This window comes from Crocodylus siamensis, chromosome 2, assembly GCF_052110815.1.
Source record: "Crocodylus siamensis isolate JL-2025a chromosome 2, ASM5211081v1, whole genome shotgun sequence".
NCBI classification, from domain to species: Eukaryota; Metazoa; Chordata; order Crocodylia; family Crocodylidae; genus Crocodylus; species Crocodylus siamensis.
In genome coordinates this window covers 139,911,425-139,931,247 of record NC_143396.1, presented here as the reverse complement: position 1 = coordinate 139,931,247, position 19,823 = coordinate 139,911,425, and the positions used below count along the sequence as shown (strand labels likewise).

General features: G+C 42.0%; 1 protein-coding gene across 2 annotated transcripts in view; it reads right to left on the bottom strand.

Annotated features, from left to right (window-relative positions):
- Positions 1-19,823, bottom strand: part of CFAP299 (cilia and flagella associated protein 299) — a 499,375-nt gene that overhangs the window by 2,964 nt on the left and 476,588 nt on the right. Inside the window, exons 5-6 of one of the 2 annotated variants that reach the window (XM_090034760.1) lie at positions 7,307-7,436; positions 1,245-1,414 (exon numbers count right to left, since the gene is read on the bottom strand). In XM_090034760.1, the coding sequence (XP_089890886.1) occupies positions 1,319-1,414; positions 7,307-7,436 (226 nt within the window). In that variant the 3' untranslated portion in view covers positions 1,245-1,318. Of the gene's footprint in view, positions 1-1,244; positions 1,415-7,306; positions 7,437-19,823 lie in introns of those variants that run through there. The other variant, XM_090034761.1, reaches the window with a different exon arrangement.

Genomic DNA, 19,823 nt, shown 5'->3' with positions numbered 1-19,823 from the left:
AAACTTGCTTAGTTTTTCTCAGTTTCTCATATGGCTTGCTTTCCAAACCCTTTATCATTTTTGCTGCCTGTCTTTGGACCCTCTATAATTTCTCCACATCCTGTTTAAAGTAGAAAGTCCAGAACTGTACCTAGTACTCTAGATGAGGCCTAACTAATGCCAAGCAGAGTAGCATCATCACACCCCATTTTCGCACACTCTTGATGCAGCCCAAAATGGCATTCACCGTTTTTGCAGCTGGATTATATTACTTAACTATGTTGAGTCTGAGATCCACTACAATCCCAAGATCCTTCTCAGCAGTACGAACATCCAGTTATTCATTCTGTATTTGTCCTTCTAATTATTCTTCCCTAAGTCTTGTACCTTGTATTTGGCTGCATTGAACTTCATCCTTTAGTTTTCTTCCTATCTCATTGTTTTCTTTGTCTGCCTAATCATCTTTCTTTACTTTCTACCTGTTTTTGTTTTGTTTTTTTGCTGTTTAGTTCAGTGGTTTCCCTCTCTTCTATTCTCTACTCACCAAGTGACTACATATTACTCAGGATGGAGGTGTCCACTGTTGTGTCTACCAAATGTGTTATATATGCAGAAAAACAGATAAGAGTCCCTTGAGCCACTGAACTGATGCTGAAACTTGCATCCTTGTACATAGAGGCAGCTTCTATAACAAACTATATTAGAGCTTGTGTGAAAGCAGGAAGAGGAGAAAAGTGCCTTCAATTACTCACTAGAGCACTGAAAATACCCACTGTTCTCTAAGGAGAGACCTCTTGGGACTAGTCTGAGGGTAGCCTTCCAAAGGGCCAACTCCATAGGATACAGGCTCATTTGTATCATGTGTGTCCAGCCTTAGAAAGAGGAGCCACATTGCTTAACAGGAAGCTTCAAGAGGAACTCTGAATTCTCTGCTATTATTCGTCTTATTTGTGAATACTCTTGTGTTCTCCTTCTCATCCCATTTTGTTGGTTTGTGCAGAATAGAGGCGTTTGTGCCACAAATTCATGCATTCCTTCCAGGCACCTTTTCAGTGTCATGTGGCCCAGGGCATTTGGAATGAACAGTGACTGATATTTAGGTCTATAATGATACCCCCATGGGTAAGAACAGGCACAGCAGGGTTGGGTTTTCTATTTTGCAGCCATCACAGAGTCCAGTGCAATCCAATTCTCAGGCAGACCAAAAATTACCCTTTCCATTATAGTACAAAACCAGTCCCACACCTGGTGAAGTTCTCTTCAAATGTATTTATTTCTCTTACAATTACAATGGCCTAACTTGGTAAACAGATGTTTGAAGGAAGATCCAATAAACTTGTTAGATCTTTCTTCTGAGGACATGGTCATAGATTACTACTTGGAGGTAAAGATCTGTTTCAATTGGCGTCCGAGTTGTGTTGTCTCCTGGGTAACCCTGAAACATAGAATGTTATAGATAACCAAACAACAAAAAGAGAAAAGTTGCTATGGCCTTTTTCTTCATTCCTCTGAAACATGGAAGTCACTAAATCTAGCTAGGATTGGTGTAGGGCTTCTTGATTGAAGATTAATGCACATGATAAGTGTAATTTCATTTAGGAATATTAATTTATCTTGTTGAATCTTGTCGCCAGTAATCCTCATACTATCAAGTAATAAAAGAAAGGCTCTCATAAAAAAGAACTGAAGATTAAAGTAACTTTGTTTGATAGAAGCCAATGGTAAAACTCCTCTTGATTTCAGCATTGGAACCTGAGACAGATAGGTCTTGTGAAGCTTTTCATAAATGTACCTTATGCTACATTATACTTTGCAACATACAAAACAGTACATATTGAGGTGGTACTAATATAATGTTGTTTTTTATCAGAAGTGAGCAAAAGTGTTAGCTGGGTGTGGCTCTGTAAGTGCTGAAAAAGAATATCTTTCATGCTGAAAAAGAATATCTAGTTATTCATTACAGATGTTCTACAGCTGCAGGAAGTTAGACCAGTGGCCCAATTTCAATGCAACCAAACACATTTTTAAGTATGCATTTTTGACTTTCTAACAAACCAATGCACTTATTTTAAAATGCATATAATTTGATATTTCATACTGTTGCTATTCATGTGCAACCATCTTTCATGGAAAGAACTTCAAAGAAACCATCATCCTAGTTCTGTGTAGTTCTGTACAAACCCAAACAAATTATTGCCCATCTTACTTCACATTGGTTTTTGAGAGGAACCAAAGCATGGGTGTTTGTCATATTCAATCTATACTCTAAAGACTTCAGATGTCAAATTTAAAAATGGCAATCAGAGCAGAATTATATAATCAATTCACTACAGAAGAGCATTGTTTATAAAGGTTATAATCCATTTTGTTCCAACAATTACTTGTGGCAACTTAAATAGCCTTCAACTATGGTTCAGACTGGGGAACCTACATTCAACTCAGTAGCATGTAACATCTTTGTCTCACATAGTTTTCAAATATTTTACAATACTAAGTAACAATCACGGAGTTAGGTAAGTACTAGTATATTAAATCAGAAATAAAAGGGTGAAAATGAGGAAGATTTTTTTTTTCTCAGCTAAGATTTGAAATGAGATAGAGAGTTGATGAGACTGAGATTATGGACATTCCAGATGAGAAGAGCTGCAGAAAAGAAGATTCTTGCATAAGCAGTGGTGGCCTTGGGCCAATTTCTGTTCTCTGTTATTTCAGTGCAACCTGGAAGAAGAATTTGGGATAGCCTAAAGGCAAAGTTTGGTCTCAGACATGGAGGATGGAGTGGAGACCAGCACTGCTCCAGAAGAGATTCAGGAAAGAACAGAGACTAACTGGTATGTCTATGTTGTGGTCATTGTTGAGCTTGCAGCTGGAGTAGACAAATCTCAGTTAATTTTAGGTAGTCTGGATACTGCTAGCAATATAATAGAAGCACATGGAACTCAGAGCGCATGGTGCAAAACCCACTTAAGCACAGTAAAAGCTTAGGCAATGAGTCTGCACTGAGCTCTGGGCAAATGTGGCTACTCTTAGTATTACATGAGCTAGCTAGGTAAAAGTTAGTTTGGGTATTTCTACATGAGCTGTATACATTGCCTCTGTTCTCTCTTTTCCTCTTTCTTTTCTTGGCCAGCTGACTCTAAGTTGAAGTGGTTGCTAGGATCAACTCTGAGGACAATGCTTTAAAACAAGAAGGTCAGTTTTTATGAAGGCCCTGCAATCAATGGAGATCCAGCAGAACCCCACAGGTTCAGGGTTGTGAAGTTACACACCATCATACATGTAAAAAGGCCTAAGGCCAAACAAGCAACCTGTGGACACTGCAGCATTTTTAAACAGAAGAAGGAACTTAAATTTGTGCCACTTCAATTCTGCCAAGATTGGTACACTTGGCTGGAATTCAAGACCTCTGTCAGAAGTTTGCTTTTTCTGTTCATCTTAGTGATTGGTTTAAATAGCACCAGACTTGGTATGGATTATGGGGGTTTTTTCTTTTCTCTGTAGTTGGGAATTTGACCCTTTTCCTTGGTACTTTAAAAACCCTTGCACTGGCTGCCACGGTCCCCTGCTTTACCTGTGGCATGTGGCATGTTACACCTTGTGGCTGTGTAGCAGGGTTGACAATGTAGTTAGACAAGAATTTGTATGGGATGGTTTGGGGGGGGATGATAGGGGATGATATTGCTTCTGGCAGGCGGTTGGACTATATGACCTCCAGAGATCTGTTCCAGCCCCACTTTTCTATGATTTTATGACACCACTGGTCATAATAGTGATTTTCAAAAGTGATCTCAGGAATCCATACTTTTTCCCTTTTATCACTGGAACCAGGTTTGCTGAGTGAGAGGTTCCATCACCCTCTGCTTTGTGTATAACTACATAAACTACAGCTCTTCCGACTGGGACATCTGCAGCCTAATGCAGTGAAATGCCCAACTCCTTTGAACTTTCAGTGCCTAATTCTCTTAGGCTCCTTGGAAGTCCACACCTTTACCTTTGCAATGCAGTTGTCTGTTCAGTCATAACATCACCCTAATAGAGAACTGGTAGCAATTAATGTATCCTAAATCCAACTTTGGATAGTTGGGGTGATTTTTGTCCCTCCATTTATTTTGATTTGGAAAAAATGTTTCACTGAATGATCTTTAAATAAAATTTCAGTTTTAGGGAATAAGGAACCCTATCCTCCTTCCAGTGGAGCTGTTGCCAAATATCATATTAGCTTTAATAGAATTATCAAACTTTTTTATTAGGAAAAAGCAGAGCATGTATATGTCCTGTTGATACTTGTTTTCACTGATACACTATGGTTTATAACAATGTCACCTGATTACATTCTTTTTGTTCATAACAATAAATCCTCCATCACTTTTCCCAGTGCTTTACTCCAGCACCAGTATTTTCTTGTTTAATTGCAAATACTACTGTGCCATGGACAAAGGCATTTTGCTATGCACATGACACATAAATCCACCAGAGGGAGCACATATGGATACATTTCTTTTGCATGTATGCTTAAATACATTAATTATATTTAAACCAGTGTTAACCCTTACACTGTCAGAATCACTTTGGTCTTCAAGGCCACAATCCTTTGGCAGGGTTTCTTTCCATGAGGATTTTGAGACACTTATGACTCCCTCTTTTCTTTGGTTGCACACTTGCCAGGCCACATAAGGTGCTTTACTTTTTCCAGTACAATCAGAACATTTTATTAGCATTGGGCTGTTTATGGCTCTCTGTTGACACAAGCAAAACAGCAAGCCAAAGTACACACACGAAGTAGTAATTTTTAAGCATGTGTGAATGTGTGTACATGCACACACACACACAAACACATGCACAGATTTTATTTCATATTCGATATTTTGTTTGATAGGTAGCCTAAATTCAGTATCAATCAATTAATTTCTCTTTATGCTTTATGTAGACAATTAAAGTAAGATCCATTTGTATTATGGCTCTATAAAACATAATGCAAGAGCAGGAAGCATTTGTCTGGATTTACCTTTTAGATTTCAGACAGATCAATTGGGTCAACAGTTTCAAGCTCAACTACTTGCAGTCATGTACAGAAAACCATGTATAAGTACAGAAATTAATGCCCTGTCTTTCAGAGGTGCTGAGCTACTACCCTTCTCATTGTTTTCACACAAATAATAACAACATCACAACTACTGTAGTTCCAGACTCTGAGCTCTTATTTGTTTGACAGGGTGTGGAATTATGACCAATACTAACCCTGCTCTCTGAGTGCTTCTGTAAAGGGATCCTGCTACACAGTGTTGGCAGGGAGGCAGACTGCAGAAAGACACAGGAGTTTGTGATTTTAACTGGCCAAACATTGTGGATTTCGTGATGACAGTTTAACTTGCCAGGCTCTTGGATTTTATGACACTGACATATTGCATCTCTTGTTCAGAAAGAACTTTGCAAAAAAAAAATTCTTACCCATGATGAGGTACCCACTTCAGAAATGAAAATTAGCTGGGGACCAATTGGGACCCAGAAAACCAAGTCATATATTACCACAATTTTAACTAGGAGCAACCCTGTATCTTGCCACATTCTTGTGATATTCTCTGGGCAAAATACCCTATAACCCTTCCCACACTTAAATTGATCTGTCCCATAATCTGTCACTCCTCCAATCCTTTAGTCATCCCATATCCAAATATACCAGCCCTTCTAGAATCTCTTAGTTCCTACCTACATTCCATTGGGTGCATCTGCACATGCACTTTAATGAACATTAGCTTATTTTAATGCACATTAAAGCATCACTAAATGCGCTATTTAGTTAATGTGTATTAATATAGGCTAATGCGCATTAAGCATCACTTAAAATCCATGGGTGCCTATACACAAGCATGGAGGCTACTCCAATGTGCTGGAATTCCTGCGTGTTGGAGTGGACTCAATTAATCAAGTCCGCTGGAGTGTAGCAATTGCTGTGCTCCATTAGCCTCCTGCATCTCATGTATCAGTGTCCTTGCACTTAAAAATGGCAGCGGGGGTGCTTGAACTAAAGCTCATTAAACAAGCTTCAAGCGCCCCCATTGCCATTTTTAAGTGTGGGGACACTGATATATGAGATGCGTCGGTGCTTTAATTAGAAAGATTTTTGGAGCTGCTCTAATTAAAGCACCCCCTCCAAACCCCTGAGCATGTGTAAAAGTTCCCCATGCTCTTTCGTTAATGTACATTAAGACAAGCTAATGCACATTTTCCTAGTACCTCGCAATGGAGGTTCTAGATTTATTGTGCATTAACTAAAGTGCATCAACTAAAGCAGTTAGTCCCATTAGGTGTCCTCTGACTCAGCACTTTACTCAAACTCCTTTGGAGGCAGCAGCATTAGGATGGAGACTGACCTGAGGCCTGTGCTAGCTGGAATGGCAACAGAAAGATCCTGTAGTCTCTGACTATAGGGGGCTTGGGTAGATGAAAGGCCTTTGGTGGTAGACGGAGTGATAACCTGGGAAAAGGGTACCTTGGTTCATAGAGTGAATAGACCTCCCCTGACAATTTGGGGCCTCCACAGCTGGTGTGTGGGACTGTCTTTTAGGGGTTTGAGGCTCCTTCCCAACAACTGCCCTTCAGGTTATGGGCTCAGGCAAGGAAAGAAGGCATTAGTCAGAGAGAAGGCAGTTGTACAGTTTTCACTCAGTGCAGAAGTAGGAGTTTGGACTACGCTTCTTTTCATCTCCTCATGTGATGCTGAAGTGCTGGATAGAAAGGCAAGAAGACAGGGAGGTTTATGTGTTGCTTTTCCAAGCAGAGATTGAGGTAGATGTGGGGAGAAACAAGATGGGAGGTTCTCTTGCAGCTGCCGTAGCCATATAAATAGCTAAAGGGGACTGCATATTTTAGTGGACAGAGCAGATTTTAGGAAGTTTAACTAGAGTTGCAAAACAATTTTTTGCTACTTCTTCAATTCCAAGTTACACCCCTGTACTACTATGCTTAGGACTGGTAAGGGAACATTACCTAGCAAGCAAGTATGTGACAGTGTGAATCTGTAAGCCTCTCATTCCAGCTTCCTTTTGAAGAAGGGGTCTTGCTGCATAGTCCTATTGGTTTTTACATAGCTTCCTTCACAAAAGCAGAGGCTAGACACTTGCAGGTATAAATGAGGTTGGTCAGTTTTATTCTTTACAGGGTGCAGAGGCGAGCTGTGCTAATAAAGAAGGACTATTACTTAGAGAGCAGGAGTGAATATTAAATATAAGATGCATACTTATACACAGGAAGTTTGCAACTGGACTTCAACAGAGTTACAGTCAAGTGGCCTTGCATAAAGGAAACGTGAAACATTGAAAAAAATTACCTTAGGATCCACATTTATTATTTTCCTGTCACATTTATTCTTGAAGAGCAATCCACAGGCATTTTCTGCAATCACTTGGTAATTTGGACTGGAGTTTGAAGTGCTGATATTTCTATCCCAGTTATAAAAGCTGTGAACAAGTAAAACAGACATATTATAGCATTAATGGATGTCATCCTTCCAAATGAAATGCCAGATTCCAACCTTCTCACTCAAGCCAAAATGTTCTGTATCCCATGAATACCCACACTGAAACCAGGGAGATCCACTGGGAGGTGGCAGCTATAGCAAGACCATCAGAAAGGGATCCTATATGTTTGTTTTGATGGGGGGAAGGAAGGGAGGGGGTAAGAATGAATTAAATATTCATTTCTGAAGGGGGTACCTCATCATGGGTAAGAAATTTTTTTTGTGAAGTTCCTGCTGAACAAGAGATGCAATATATCAGTGTCATAAAAATCTGAAAGTCTGGCAAGTTAAATTGTCATCACCAAATCCACAATGTTTGGCCAGTTAAAATCACAAACTCCTGTGTCTTTCTGCAGTCTGCCTCCCTGCCAACACTGTGCAGCAGGGTGCCTTTACAGAAACACTCAGAGAGCAGGGTTAGCATCGGTCACAATCCCACACCCTGTCAAACAATTAAGAGCTCAGAGTCTGGAACTACAGTAGTTGTGATGTTGTTATTATTTGTGTGAACAGAGAGGGGCAGGGGGAGGGGGAAAGCCTGTGGTAAACTAAGGCCTTCTACAGGCACTCTCCTGGGAAAGTCACTGCTATCCTGGGAGGAACCATGAATATACAGATGTTCAGACTTTTTCTCCCAGAGTAAAAAAACCTCTGATGTGTTTTAGTTCAAAAGTGCACTGCTGTTGTTTGCTCAGTACTGATGTGCATTTCACCGCTTATACAACTGCATGTGCCACAGTGCCAGGTGCTTTTAAAAATGCCTGGCACTGAAGCATGTGCCCAGGGAGGCTGTAGGGCAGGTTGAGATGTATGCTAAGCTTCCTCCTATTTCCACCCTCTCCCCCACCACACCTCCCTGCCAGCTGCACAGTGCCAGCACTGCAAGCTCTCCAGTTTTCAGGGCCTTAGCATTTGATTGATGTACACACGGTTCTGGATAAATTTCTCAACCAGGACAGCAAAACGGGGAAAATTTTCCCAGATTTTTTGAATGCTTAAAGTTGGGGCCCTGGGGTACTAGCATACTAAGTATTACTGCTGTGAAAAGCTTCAGGTATAGGGTTACAACTATTGAATAGTGGCAGAGCTTTAAAACTACTAATGTGACAGAAACAGCACTGCAGACCACCTCAGAGTGCCACATGGACCATCACAGATCTGTGGACCGCAAGTAAGAACCAAGAATTATCTCTGTGTACCCTCACTGCCACTTTTTATTGAATTGTTGCTTTCTTTTTCTTCTTTTAATGTATTTTTGGTGGTAGTGAGCTCTCATCTGGCTTCGTCTGTGTCAAGCAGACAGATACCAAATAAGAAAAGTGCATAACAGAAAATCAGTGGACAAAATGAGAAGCACAGGCTGGAAACCAAACCCAGCTCACTGAAGAGCCATATGTTTCAGCTGGGGCTTAGTTCTAGAGTTAAATATTCTCTGGGTGTGTCTATACATGCATTTACAATGGCTTAAAGTAGGTTACTGCACAGTACTGTAAGCGAGAATAGGCTGGCATCTACATGTGCAGATGCCCTGGGACTAAATTTAGTTCCAGGTCAGAACAGCCTGCCAGGTGCCCCTGCAGCCACCGGGGGGAGCTCCAGCCTCTGGCCACATGGCTATCAGCCCTTGGGACTAACTTTAGTCCCAAGCTGAAGCCAGAGCCAGCTGGCAGCACTTGGGACTAACTGTAAACCTAAGTTGAAGCCAGGAGTGATAGCCAGCTAGGCCCCTACTTGGCACCCATGCAGCAGCCATTACATGGAGTGGGTGCATTGCGGTTCGGCAGGACGCCACATGCTGGCTAGGACTTGGGGCAGCTCCACCCGTCAGCTGCAGCCGGACACCACTCGGTCCCAGAAAGCACACAGTGCCCCGCCTAGCCATGATGCACCTGCACCCTGGGGTAGCTTCTGTGTGGGTGCCAGGTGGGGGGGGACAATCCCTGTTGACCCCCACTGCCTCATGTTGCATGGGGGGGCTCTGCCATGAGCCCCCAGAGGCCCTGATCATCACTGCTGCATCCAGTGAGTGTGAGGCTTTCTTTTTTTTTAAAGTGCCGGGAAGCTGGGGCTGAGTGGGGATGAGGCCGGGCAGGGCAGTCATGGGGGCTTCTCTCGCAGCTCCCCCTGCCTAGGGAGAGGCAGACACAGCTAGAGGAGCCACAGGAGAACCTGCAGCCGCCCAGCTGTGCCTGCCTCTCCCCGGCCAATCCGAATCTCCGTATCAGCGCTGAAACTGCATTGAAACTCTGAAACAGATCTGGCCAAATCAAAATGGAATAGTGATCCGAAACACCAGAACAAATCACTGTCCCTCTGAAATGGCTGAATCCAAAATGGAAATAAAACATAGTCATTTCATGTAGCACTACTAAACAGGCCCAAACAATACACCCAGAATCCCTCTGTCACCTCTGCAGCCAAGTAATGTGGCTCTGCTCTACCCATGAAGTCAGACCAGGTTTCCCATGAGGATCTGCATATACATTTTTGGAAGATCCCAGGACTCATGACAAGAACCCTCAGCTTCACTCTTGAGTGGTGGCTAACTAACATGTGGATCCTTTGTGGGTAGTATCTAGAGTACATGCACATACTGAGCAGTGTGGGGTCACCATGACTTGAAACACTGTTGACTCTGCTTGGACCCAGCCTAATGAACTATATGGTAAATCATAAGCCTTTTGGCTTTTGACTAATATTATGCAAATATGAAAGTGCTGCTTTAAAGTGCATGCTAAAATTTGCAGCAGTTTCAAAAAGGTTAAATGCATCAATTCTGGATGAAGTAAGTCAATGGATACTATATGCAAATTATAGTATGTTTATTTCAAAGTCAGTGAGTGCATCTACATGTTCGTTAAGCCAGCATAATTACATCACATTAAGTTTAGTATCTGTAATGACAGATTGCACTCTAATTGGCTCTACTGGCTATTAGTGCAGGTTAATTTTTTTTGCAATCCTACTGCGTATTAAAGTATGTCATGCTAATGTACAGTAGAATTAGTCTTCTGCATATTCAGCATCTTGTGTAGATGTGCCCAGTGTTTTTAAATTTGGTTCTCACTTCCATGTGCTCTGACAGAGCAGAATCTGATGTTGGGGTGGAGAGGGGAAGGGGGTGATGGAAGGGGCAGTGGCTGCAGGCAGAAGAAGTTGAGGGGGAAAGGGCAAGGGGCCTACTTGCCCCATAGATTTATTTTACCTGCTGTAGCAGTGGGAAGGGGAAAAATTCAAGTGAAACCTCTAAAAATTAGATTTTTTACCTGGAAAATTATAACAAATTTATAAATTTTCCATATATAGAATCTAATTGTTGGGGGACCATCTTATATTCAAGTAAGTATGTTGCATATCCGCCACCACAAAGGTAGAACTTATTATCTATGTAATGAATATGACGTATTAATGATAAATATTAATGATACATTCACTTTACTATTTTGTCCATCAGGATACTATTAGAAAGGTTAGTATCTCACATCAACTATGAACCCAGTTATTCATAGCAAATAGTTTTTCAGCTAAATTTAGTGATTTTTTCTGTTTCCATCTTGTCCAACAAAGAGATTGCAGTTTGCACAATATGAACACAGTTCACATTTAATTAAAACATGTTTCCTGCCAGGATATTTCAGGCTCAGATTGCTTGTGAACTGCCTACTGTGACACAGCTGAGTGTACCTGCACATTCGTATTTGACTGATTACCTAAGTAACATATTGTTATTTGTGTTTTCAGACTGGGTGACTATCTTCTATTTTAAAAAAAGCAGGAGAGAAGAAAGAAACCACTTTGGTTTTGATTCTTTCAGTGTAGATACTATGAGATAAAAGAAGATGGAAATACAGGAAATGTTTAAGATTATGGTCTCTTGTCTTTCACAAGACTATTGTCTTTTGCGTGGGCATGTGGACTCCAGGTTTAAAATGCATTGTGTAACTAGGGTAAGGTGACTGAGGTAGCCATCCTGAGTGCTGACTTAGGGGAAGGGAAGGAATGGCTACTGCCATAGTCATGTGATTGTGCCACCGGTGCAGTGGAAACTGGAAGTCACTGCTGCCCCTGTTTGTGGCAGCTACCCCTGGTACCTGGATACATTAGACCTTTGTTAAAATGTGTCTTGCTCCTTTTTCAACTTAGACTGCAAAATGTTGGGCCTGATTCTCAGTTACATTGTTTGGTCATCAGAGCCGACCTGAGCAGAGTGCGGGGCCCAGGGCAAGTCAGCCCATGTGGGGACCCACCACTGCTCTGATCCCACGTGCCCCGGACCCAAAGAAGCTGCCACCACCATCTGCAATAGCATGTCAGCGGTGGGGGGTGGGGGTGTGTAGCAAGTGGTTGGACGCGAAGCCGGAAGCAGTGCCATAGAGTCGCCACAGCCGCTCTGCCCAGCTCTGCAGGGCCCCCCAAAGTGTGGAGCCTAGGGCAGTCACCCCGTCACCCCGATTCGCTCCCCCCCCCCGGGACAGCCCTGTTGGTCATATGAATGATCCTTAAAATGGCAGTAAATAGAATGTGGACTTTACACCTGCATGTACAAACCTACAAAAGAAGTCTTACAGAAGTTTGCCACTGAAATCAGCTGGACCAAAACAATCTAAAATGAGACCACTGAGAATATGCTTTTGATCAAACAGGACTCTACAAATAGAAGGTACACCTGGATCTTTAGTGTACCTTACTCACAGAAACCTCTACAGAAAATGAATAAAGACAAGACTGCAAGTACGATCAAATCAAATCAGATCAATCTTAATATCTGCTTAGTTTTGATTAAGTTAATTAATTATCTACCTGTGATTATCGAATGCTCCTGGGTGGTCATTTTAAGTATTATGAGAAGTAAAACTTGTTGTATGGGTTGTTTAAAACTTTAGAATAAGCCTTTTTGATGGACTGTTTAATGAAAATGTGATTTCTTTGTTCACTTTTCTCTACCCATCTGCATTGCTTTATACCCACAGATTTGTTTTATTCCACCATGATGTAATTCAGTAACTAGACACATCATACAAGTGAAGATGGCTTAACCGGAAACCCATTACCAGATAAAACAGGAGGTGCCCTCCATTACTTCTGGGGAAAAAAAAACAGTGTCCTGCTGTGAAGATTTCCCCATGATCATTAAAAAGAAATTAGTCTTCTGAGGGAGGAAACAGTTAATTAGCTTCAGGATAATGGTTTCCTGCACTTTGCTCAGCTCTCTAGTCTGTGCAATGTGCCAGAATGTCTATGAGATTCCAGCCATGCTCCTGAAAGCCTTCATTTTTAAAGATAAAGGGAGTCCTCAATAACAAATGAATAAAGGATGAGGATTTTGTTCAAGATTTCATGTACATACTGCATATTATACATATATAGTAAGTTAGAGTACAATCTGTTCTACAATCTGATTCAGTTTTTATCATTTGCTAAATTCCTAGATAGGTCAGTCTGGAAATTCACCTGTGGTGTTAAGCCTGAATCTAATCCAATTCTGTAACAGAGCAGAAATCCCTCTTTCTAGTTTATAAACTGTTTATGAGGCCTATGCAAGTAGGCAGCTATTTGATCCGGCTTCGGATCCGGCCACTTCTGATACCAGGGATCCAATCTGGAGCTCCAGACGGGGTTCCCACTTCAATCCGGCTGAAGTGGCTCCAAGGCTTCAGAGCCACCTTTGAGATCCGGCCATAGGGTGTAATGGGGAATCAATGAAGTATCTATCATTTTGTTGGTTTTTGTCTGATATGGATGAAACTTGCAGGGGTAGTATATTCTGCTGAGAGCATGAAGCATGCCAAGTGTTAAGAAGATCAGTGCAGGGGTTTGGGAGAACTGAACCTCAAATTCTTGAAAGCAAAACTCATGTCATGTGTATGTGTTACGCCACAGGGGGGTGAAAACTGCAGGGGTAGTGGCCCCTGGTGAGGCCACAAAGCCTGCCAAGTTTCAAGAAGATAGGTGCAGGGGTTTGGTGGGAACTGGACCTCAGCTTCTGACAGGCAAAACTCATGACTTGTAACAACCTTAATTAGCAAAGATTAACACCTACAAAACCACAGGCTAATAAGAGGAAATCAATACAGGCAATCAACTGCCCCAAGACAGAGACAGTCAGTTCCACAAGCACCTATGTCATGAGTTTTTCCTGTCAGTAGCCAGCGGTGCAGGGCCCCCAAACCCTGAAGCCCTGCACTGATCTCCTTGACAGCTGGCAGGCTTTGTGGCCACAGCAGGGGCTACCATCCCTGCAGTTTTCACCCTGCTGCACCTTAACACACACAGTGTCACCCATGTCGTGAATTTTGCTTGTCAGCAGCTTGAGGTCCAGTTCCCTCTGAACCCCTGCACCAATCTCCGTGAAACATGGCAAGTTTCATGCTCACAGCAGAGGCTACCACCCCTGCAAGTTTCATCCAAATCAGACAAAAAATAACAAAGTTATAGAGATTTCATTGATTCCCCATTATACCCTATGGCTGGATCTCCAAGGTGGCTCCAAAGCTTTTCCCAAGTGGTTCAGAAGCTCAGAAACCCTAACAAAGCCAGCACTTGGATCTGAACATGCTGCTTCAGATGCCGAAGTGTCTGAAGCTTCTCCGGAACTGAAGCACAGTCCGAAGCCTTACACAGCCCTACTGTATATCATATCCAAAGATGCGGCCTGTAGGAATTCTTGATCCTGTATTCCTTGTTTTCACTTTGCATTTTGGATGTGGAAGAAGAATCAAATCTGGAATTTCATGACTTGTCTAACAGACACTGGGAAACCTGGTAGAAAACAGGAACCAGGCTTTTTGTATAGAGTCTAAATCAATAGTTCAACTTAAAAATCAGCAAGTGGCTGTGTGGTAATTATTGTAAAAATGTTGATGTTGTAAGGGCAGAAGCTGCATTTAACAGCGTAGAAAGGGAAATTTCAGTCTGTGAGTTATCCCTTTTCTCTCCAGTTTGATTACAAGAAAGATGAGAAGTGGCTAGCTAGTGAATGAACAATAAGTTTGAGGAACAGGCTTGCAGTGAAGAATATGGAGGAGAAACAGGAAGAAACAGAAGATGACATAGCATGGCATGGAAGAAGAAATGAGCAGCTAGCTGAGAAGAGTAGGAGAGGACACAGTAGAAATAGCCAGGGTTGAAGTCAAAGGAAGAATGAGGATCATAAACAGGAATCTTGAGGGAAAACAGAAGGCAGAATGATCTGCAGACATTAGGCAAAATGAAAGGGAGATGACCTGAGATTTTCACCAGTCCTAAGAGGAGACAAATTTATATGACTGGAGTCTTCCTGTAAAGAAAAAACAGCAGGCCTGTCACCAGATCTGATCCAAAAAATAGTGTGTGCTGTCTGCCAAAAGCTAAAACATGAGATATGAAACTCAGGCTATTAAGAATCCTAAAGAAAGTGTGGAATAGTCCAGTAGTTGATTTTCATGTTTGGACAAATAGCATGACCATATTCCTGCTGAAACAGATCGGCAATAACCATATCAGTGGAAGCTCAAGTGATCTTCAGTGGAATTCTTCTGATGCCTAGAGAAGAAAGTTGAAATTGTGAGACGATAATGAAGACTGAACAATTGGTGCCATGTGAAAAAAATGGATGTTCAACTACTGGAAAGTATTCACAAAAAGAGGACTCTTTTCAATGGACATTCATCATCTGAGTACCTGAGATCATAGCTTTCTGAGATCAAGGCTGGCACAACTGATTATAAGTGCTTAAATAGAGAAATGACAGGAGACATTTAGAAGAGGCATAAGTAATCACCACACTGTATTTTAGGATACAGAAAGAGCAGAATCAGGTAAATGAGGATATGGCAATACACAAGGAAATAATGGTAAGTAGGAGACCAGCTACATGTGCAAAGTAGCTGTCATGTAATAAAAAGCTCCAACCAGCCATAATGTTAGACCTCAATCGAGCTTTAATTTGCACCTGTCTCCCTTGTGGCTGGGAGCCCCATCAGCTGACATGGCTCCCAGCTGCAAGTGTGCACCATGTCCAGTATAAACCCCCAGGCTCTGGGTATCACAGCTGCCATGATCCCTAGGGCTCTGGGGTGCGTGAAACCCTGGGGCCAGAGGATTGCCACAAAGTGATCTTCCCCACTCCAGGGGTATGGGACTCCAGAGGATTGCTGGAGCAGCTATTGCCCCTGCCCTGGGTGTGATCTTTCAGTCCTGAGGGTTTCTTGCACTCCTGGGGTGGGGAGATCACTGCACCAGCAATAAGGCGCAGTGGAATCTAATGTGCGATCCCACAGTTGCACCTCCTGCCACACACTTGTGGCATGACAGGAGGCACGATTATGTGAATTGTATTTTAGATCCCATCGTGCCTTTACCAGCACGTGTAGAGGGGGCCTAAGAGTCTAAAATCCATTGCACTAACAAAAATGATGCTACTTAGACTTAAACTGTGAGGGTATTATAGAAGAGCTAGTCATAGAAAATAAGTCTGGATTGAACTATGGTAAATTGTTCCACTGTAAAAAAATGAAAAGAGAAAGAAAAGAAGATCACCAAATAAAGTTCTTGAATGAAGAAGGACCAACACCAAACTAAAGCATTAGGGGCCAACCCTTTTTAGCAGGTATGCCACAAATTAGGCCGGTACTCTTCCCAAATGCCACTCTGAACCCACCTCCCCTGCCCAATCTGTTGCTCTGCTTTCAGTTCCCTGTCTTGCGCTCCCTGCCAAATTTGATTTCTACTTCCTGCCCTATCTGTCATTGTATTGCCTGTTCCCTCTTCAATCTGCCATGTGCCACATAGAAAGTCTGCCTGTAATGACACGTGAACTCAGGTTAGTGAAGTCTGAACTAGTTAGTGAAGTCAACTAGAGTGAGAACCTTGGAATTTCAGTTGAGGCTGCAAAAGCAATGTAAAAGTTGTATCCTGAGAGAGCAGAAAAACCTTGTAGGGAAGGGAGATACTGTTTTAGAAGACAAGAAATATAAAGATAAAAGAGTTGCCAAAATTCAAGCTGAGTTAGACTTTGCTAAATCTATATAAACAAAAAGAGGACCATGGAGGAAAAAGATGTGTGACTGCTATGCAATGAGGATGAGGTAAATTTTAAAGACAATTTACCTATGAATTGAAAACTATGTGCAACAGTTGCTGTACTTTTCAGTAATGAGGATGTTGTTAACCATAGGACAGGTAATGGAAATGAGAGCAGGGAAATAAGAATTGTCACAGCAGAGACTGAAGCAAAATTCAAACAGCTTAATTCACCCAAGCTGGGGTGACAGCATAATCTCCATCTCAGGTTACTAATAGAACAGGCTTATGAATTTTCCGGTACAGTAGCAAATATTTTAAAATAAATCTATCAGCTTAGGGATGGCACTTTGTTATTAGGAAATAGAAAATGTAGTACCCGTATTTAAGAATGGGACAAAAATGTGATTTGGCCAGTTATTGACCTGCTTGTCTGACCTCAGGTGTACGCAAAGCTTTAGAACAAATTTTGAAGGAAAAAATAAAGGCATGGAGATAAACAGTAACAGAATAAAATGCACCATGGGTTTATCAAAGCTAGATTTTCCAAACTAATCCACTAGCTTTTCTCACTAAGATAACTGATTTTCCAGACAAGGGACATATTATAGGTCTGATCTGTATGAACACTAATAAAGCACTTGATAAAGTACCACATAAAAATATTATTTAAGACAAGGAAGAGGGCTTATGGCTAGAAATTGGTTTGCTTTTGGGAATTGGCTTGTAGGTAAAGTAGGTATTCAGGGTTATCCCTAGGGGGGTGAATCGGAGTGACTGCCCCATGTTTGGGGGGGGGGGGCGCATGGAGTGGGGCAGAGCATAAGCAGTGTGGAACTGGGCAGAGTGGCGGCTCTGCATCCAGCTGCTCACTACCCCCTCATCCTGCCACCAGTGCTGCTGCTGCCAATGGTGGTGGCAGCTTCTTCAGGTTCAGGACCCAGATCAGAACAGGGGTAGGGCCCTGCATGGGCTGATTTGCCCCAGGCCCTGCATCCTGCTCGGGTCAGCACTGTATGTATTAGAAAAATGCTTCAGGACAATAGGTAAGGGTTAACTGATTTCTAAAAAGGCTGTTTGTGAAAGTTTCCTCGAGGCCCACTGTGTCTTACATGCAAGCAGCAAGCAGACACACAGGCTGGGAAATTAAAGACATATACCACACTGTTTCATAACATGACATAAAATGGCACCAGGTCACAGTGCCCAGCTGCAGATCCCTTGAGATTTCCAGTTATGGGGAACAGACCAAATTAGGAGGACAAAGTCTAAATTAGGATGTGCACATGTGACGGGCTTGTGAAACAAAAGAATATACTGACAGGACAGAATTCGGATAGTATGACAACCAGAGAGAGACCAACCAGCAATGCCCAAAAATAAAGAGTCATCACAGAGAGGAAAAGATACAAAAGGAAGGATTTCAGAGCAGCAAAGGTTCCCCAAGAGGGGAACCTGAGGCCACCATGGACAGAGGGCACACCACCAGCCCGTCTCACCCACCCCACTGGGAGGGGGATGGGCCTCGGCTTCTGACCTTCAGGCTGCTGACATCTGAAATTCAAGACAGAACCTCAGAGTGAAGCTCACATACTGGCCAGACATATCTTGACTCTGTGCAGCTCTAGGACTGGTAGATATAGAATTGTTTGCATTCTTATCTGCTATCACTGTGTATCAATAAAATTTGGCTATTATTGAATGGAGAGGTTGTGGTCAGTCTGAGGGTTTAGGTCTGCTCAGAACAAGATAGCTGAGTCATAAATCCAGTCCTAACAAAAGTGCTAACAAAAGTGATTAGTACAAATCAAAGTGATTAGTACAAAAGTGATTAGTACAAATACTGTGAAGGCAGTAAAGAACAGGCTACAATGATGACAACAATGGGTAGTGTTGAAATGGTGATATTTTGGGAACAGGAAAGTTTCTAGTGGATTGATCTTGGGACAGACATTAATTAATATCATAGTTTCATTAATGGTCCTCCACAAAGAAGAAATGTACTCTATCAAATGATCAGGAGATTGGAGATCCTGGCATCTGAGAAGAGACTAAGTGATCCAGGTTTCTATAACATAGCCATATGAATCAAATCAGAACCCTCCAAATCAATGTCGAAAAAACATTTAAAGCAGTGTCTATGGCTGAATGGCTGATTCTCTGAATCAGTATCAAATCTTTGAGTTTGGATTTAGTTGAATTGAATCAGGACAGTGATCTGAATCAATGAATCGAATCGCTGTCCCCTGAATTGGGCTGAATCCAAATCGGAATGGAATATGACCCATTTCACACACCCCTATTCTATTGGATGAACGGTGCAGAATGCCAAAAGTTAACGTTTGCTGCCTAATTTTTTTCTACTATTTAATTTAGATTGATTACAAACATTCCAGGACAATTTTAATAGTATACAGTAAGGCACTTGGCTATGTGGAGAATGCAGAGACTTACCAGTGCCCACAGTCCAGCTGCAAAAAGAATGCTGATTTTATTTTTAAGGACAAATAGCTGGTAAAAAGTATAACAAGTAGCATGCTGTGTTTGGGAATCTAAAGAGAAGAATGTAAGACGGGTTTATCTCTCATCAGCCACATCTAGTCTTGCAGGTGGGCAGAGAGGGAGAAAATACCCTCCCAGACCATGGCAATATTAGCAAAGGCGCTCAAACCCACTGTTTGTTGTTGTCTTGGTACTAGGGTAACAAACATCATAGAAACACCTGACACCTGCACAGAATATTTCATCCAAGAGTCTCAGGTTGCTTTGCAAACATTTATGAAGTTGTTTGACACCCTTGTAACATAGTAAGGCAAGGATAATTAGAGCTAGTTTAGTAGATGGGTGAACTGAGGCACAGAGAATTTCAAAGCCCAAACTTACCATTTAGCATTTCAATCAGCAAAAGCAGTTGAAGAGAGCACAGCGTAAAGGTGCTTGTGTCGGTTTTGGCTCCACCGTTCATCCCATGGGGTTAGATTACACTATACTGGATTTTTTCCCCCTCAGGACAAGGATGGATTCCTTGATTCAATTCTTTGTTGTTCTTCTCCCATCTACACATACACCAAGACAAAACTGTTCCCTCTAGCAGATTGGGAATTCAGTCAAAACCTAATTATAAACAATGATGGCTCAACAACTTTTTCAGTTTGTAGCTCTGTGAATTTGTGATATGAACTATCTGGCTTCACTTCTCCTCTTTGTAATTTAACTACCAACTTTTACAGTTGGGCAGCAGAAGAATGGGCGCTGACAGCGCAGATGGAGGCCAACGAAGGATATAAAGTATAGAGAAAAAAAAATGAACGGCCATGCCCTTTTCCAT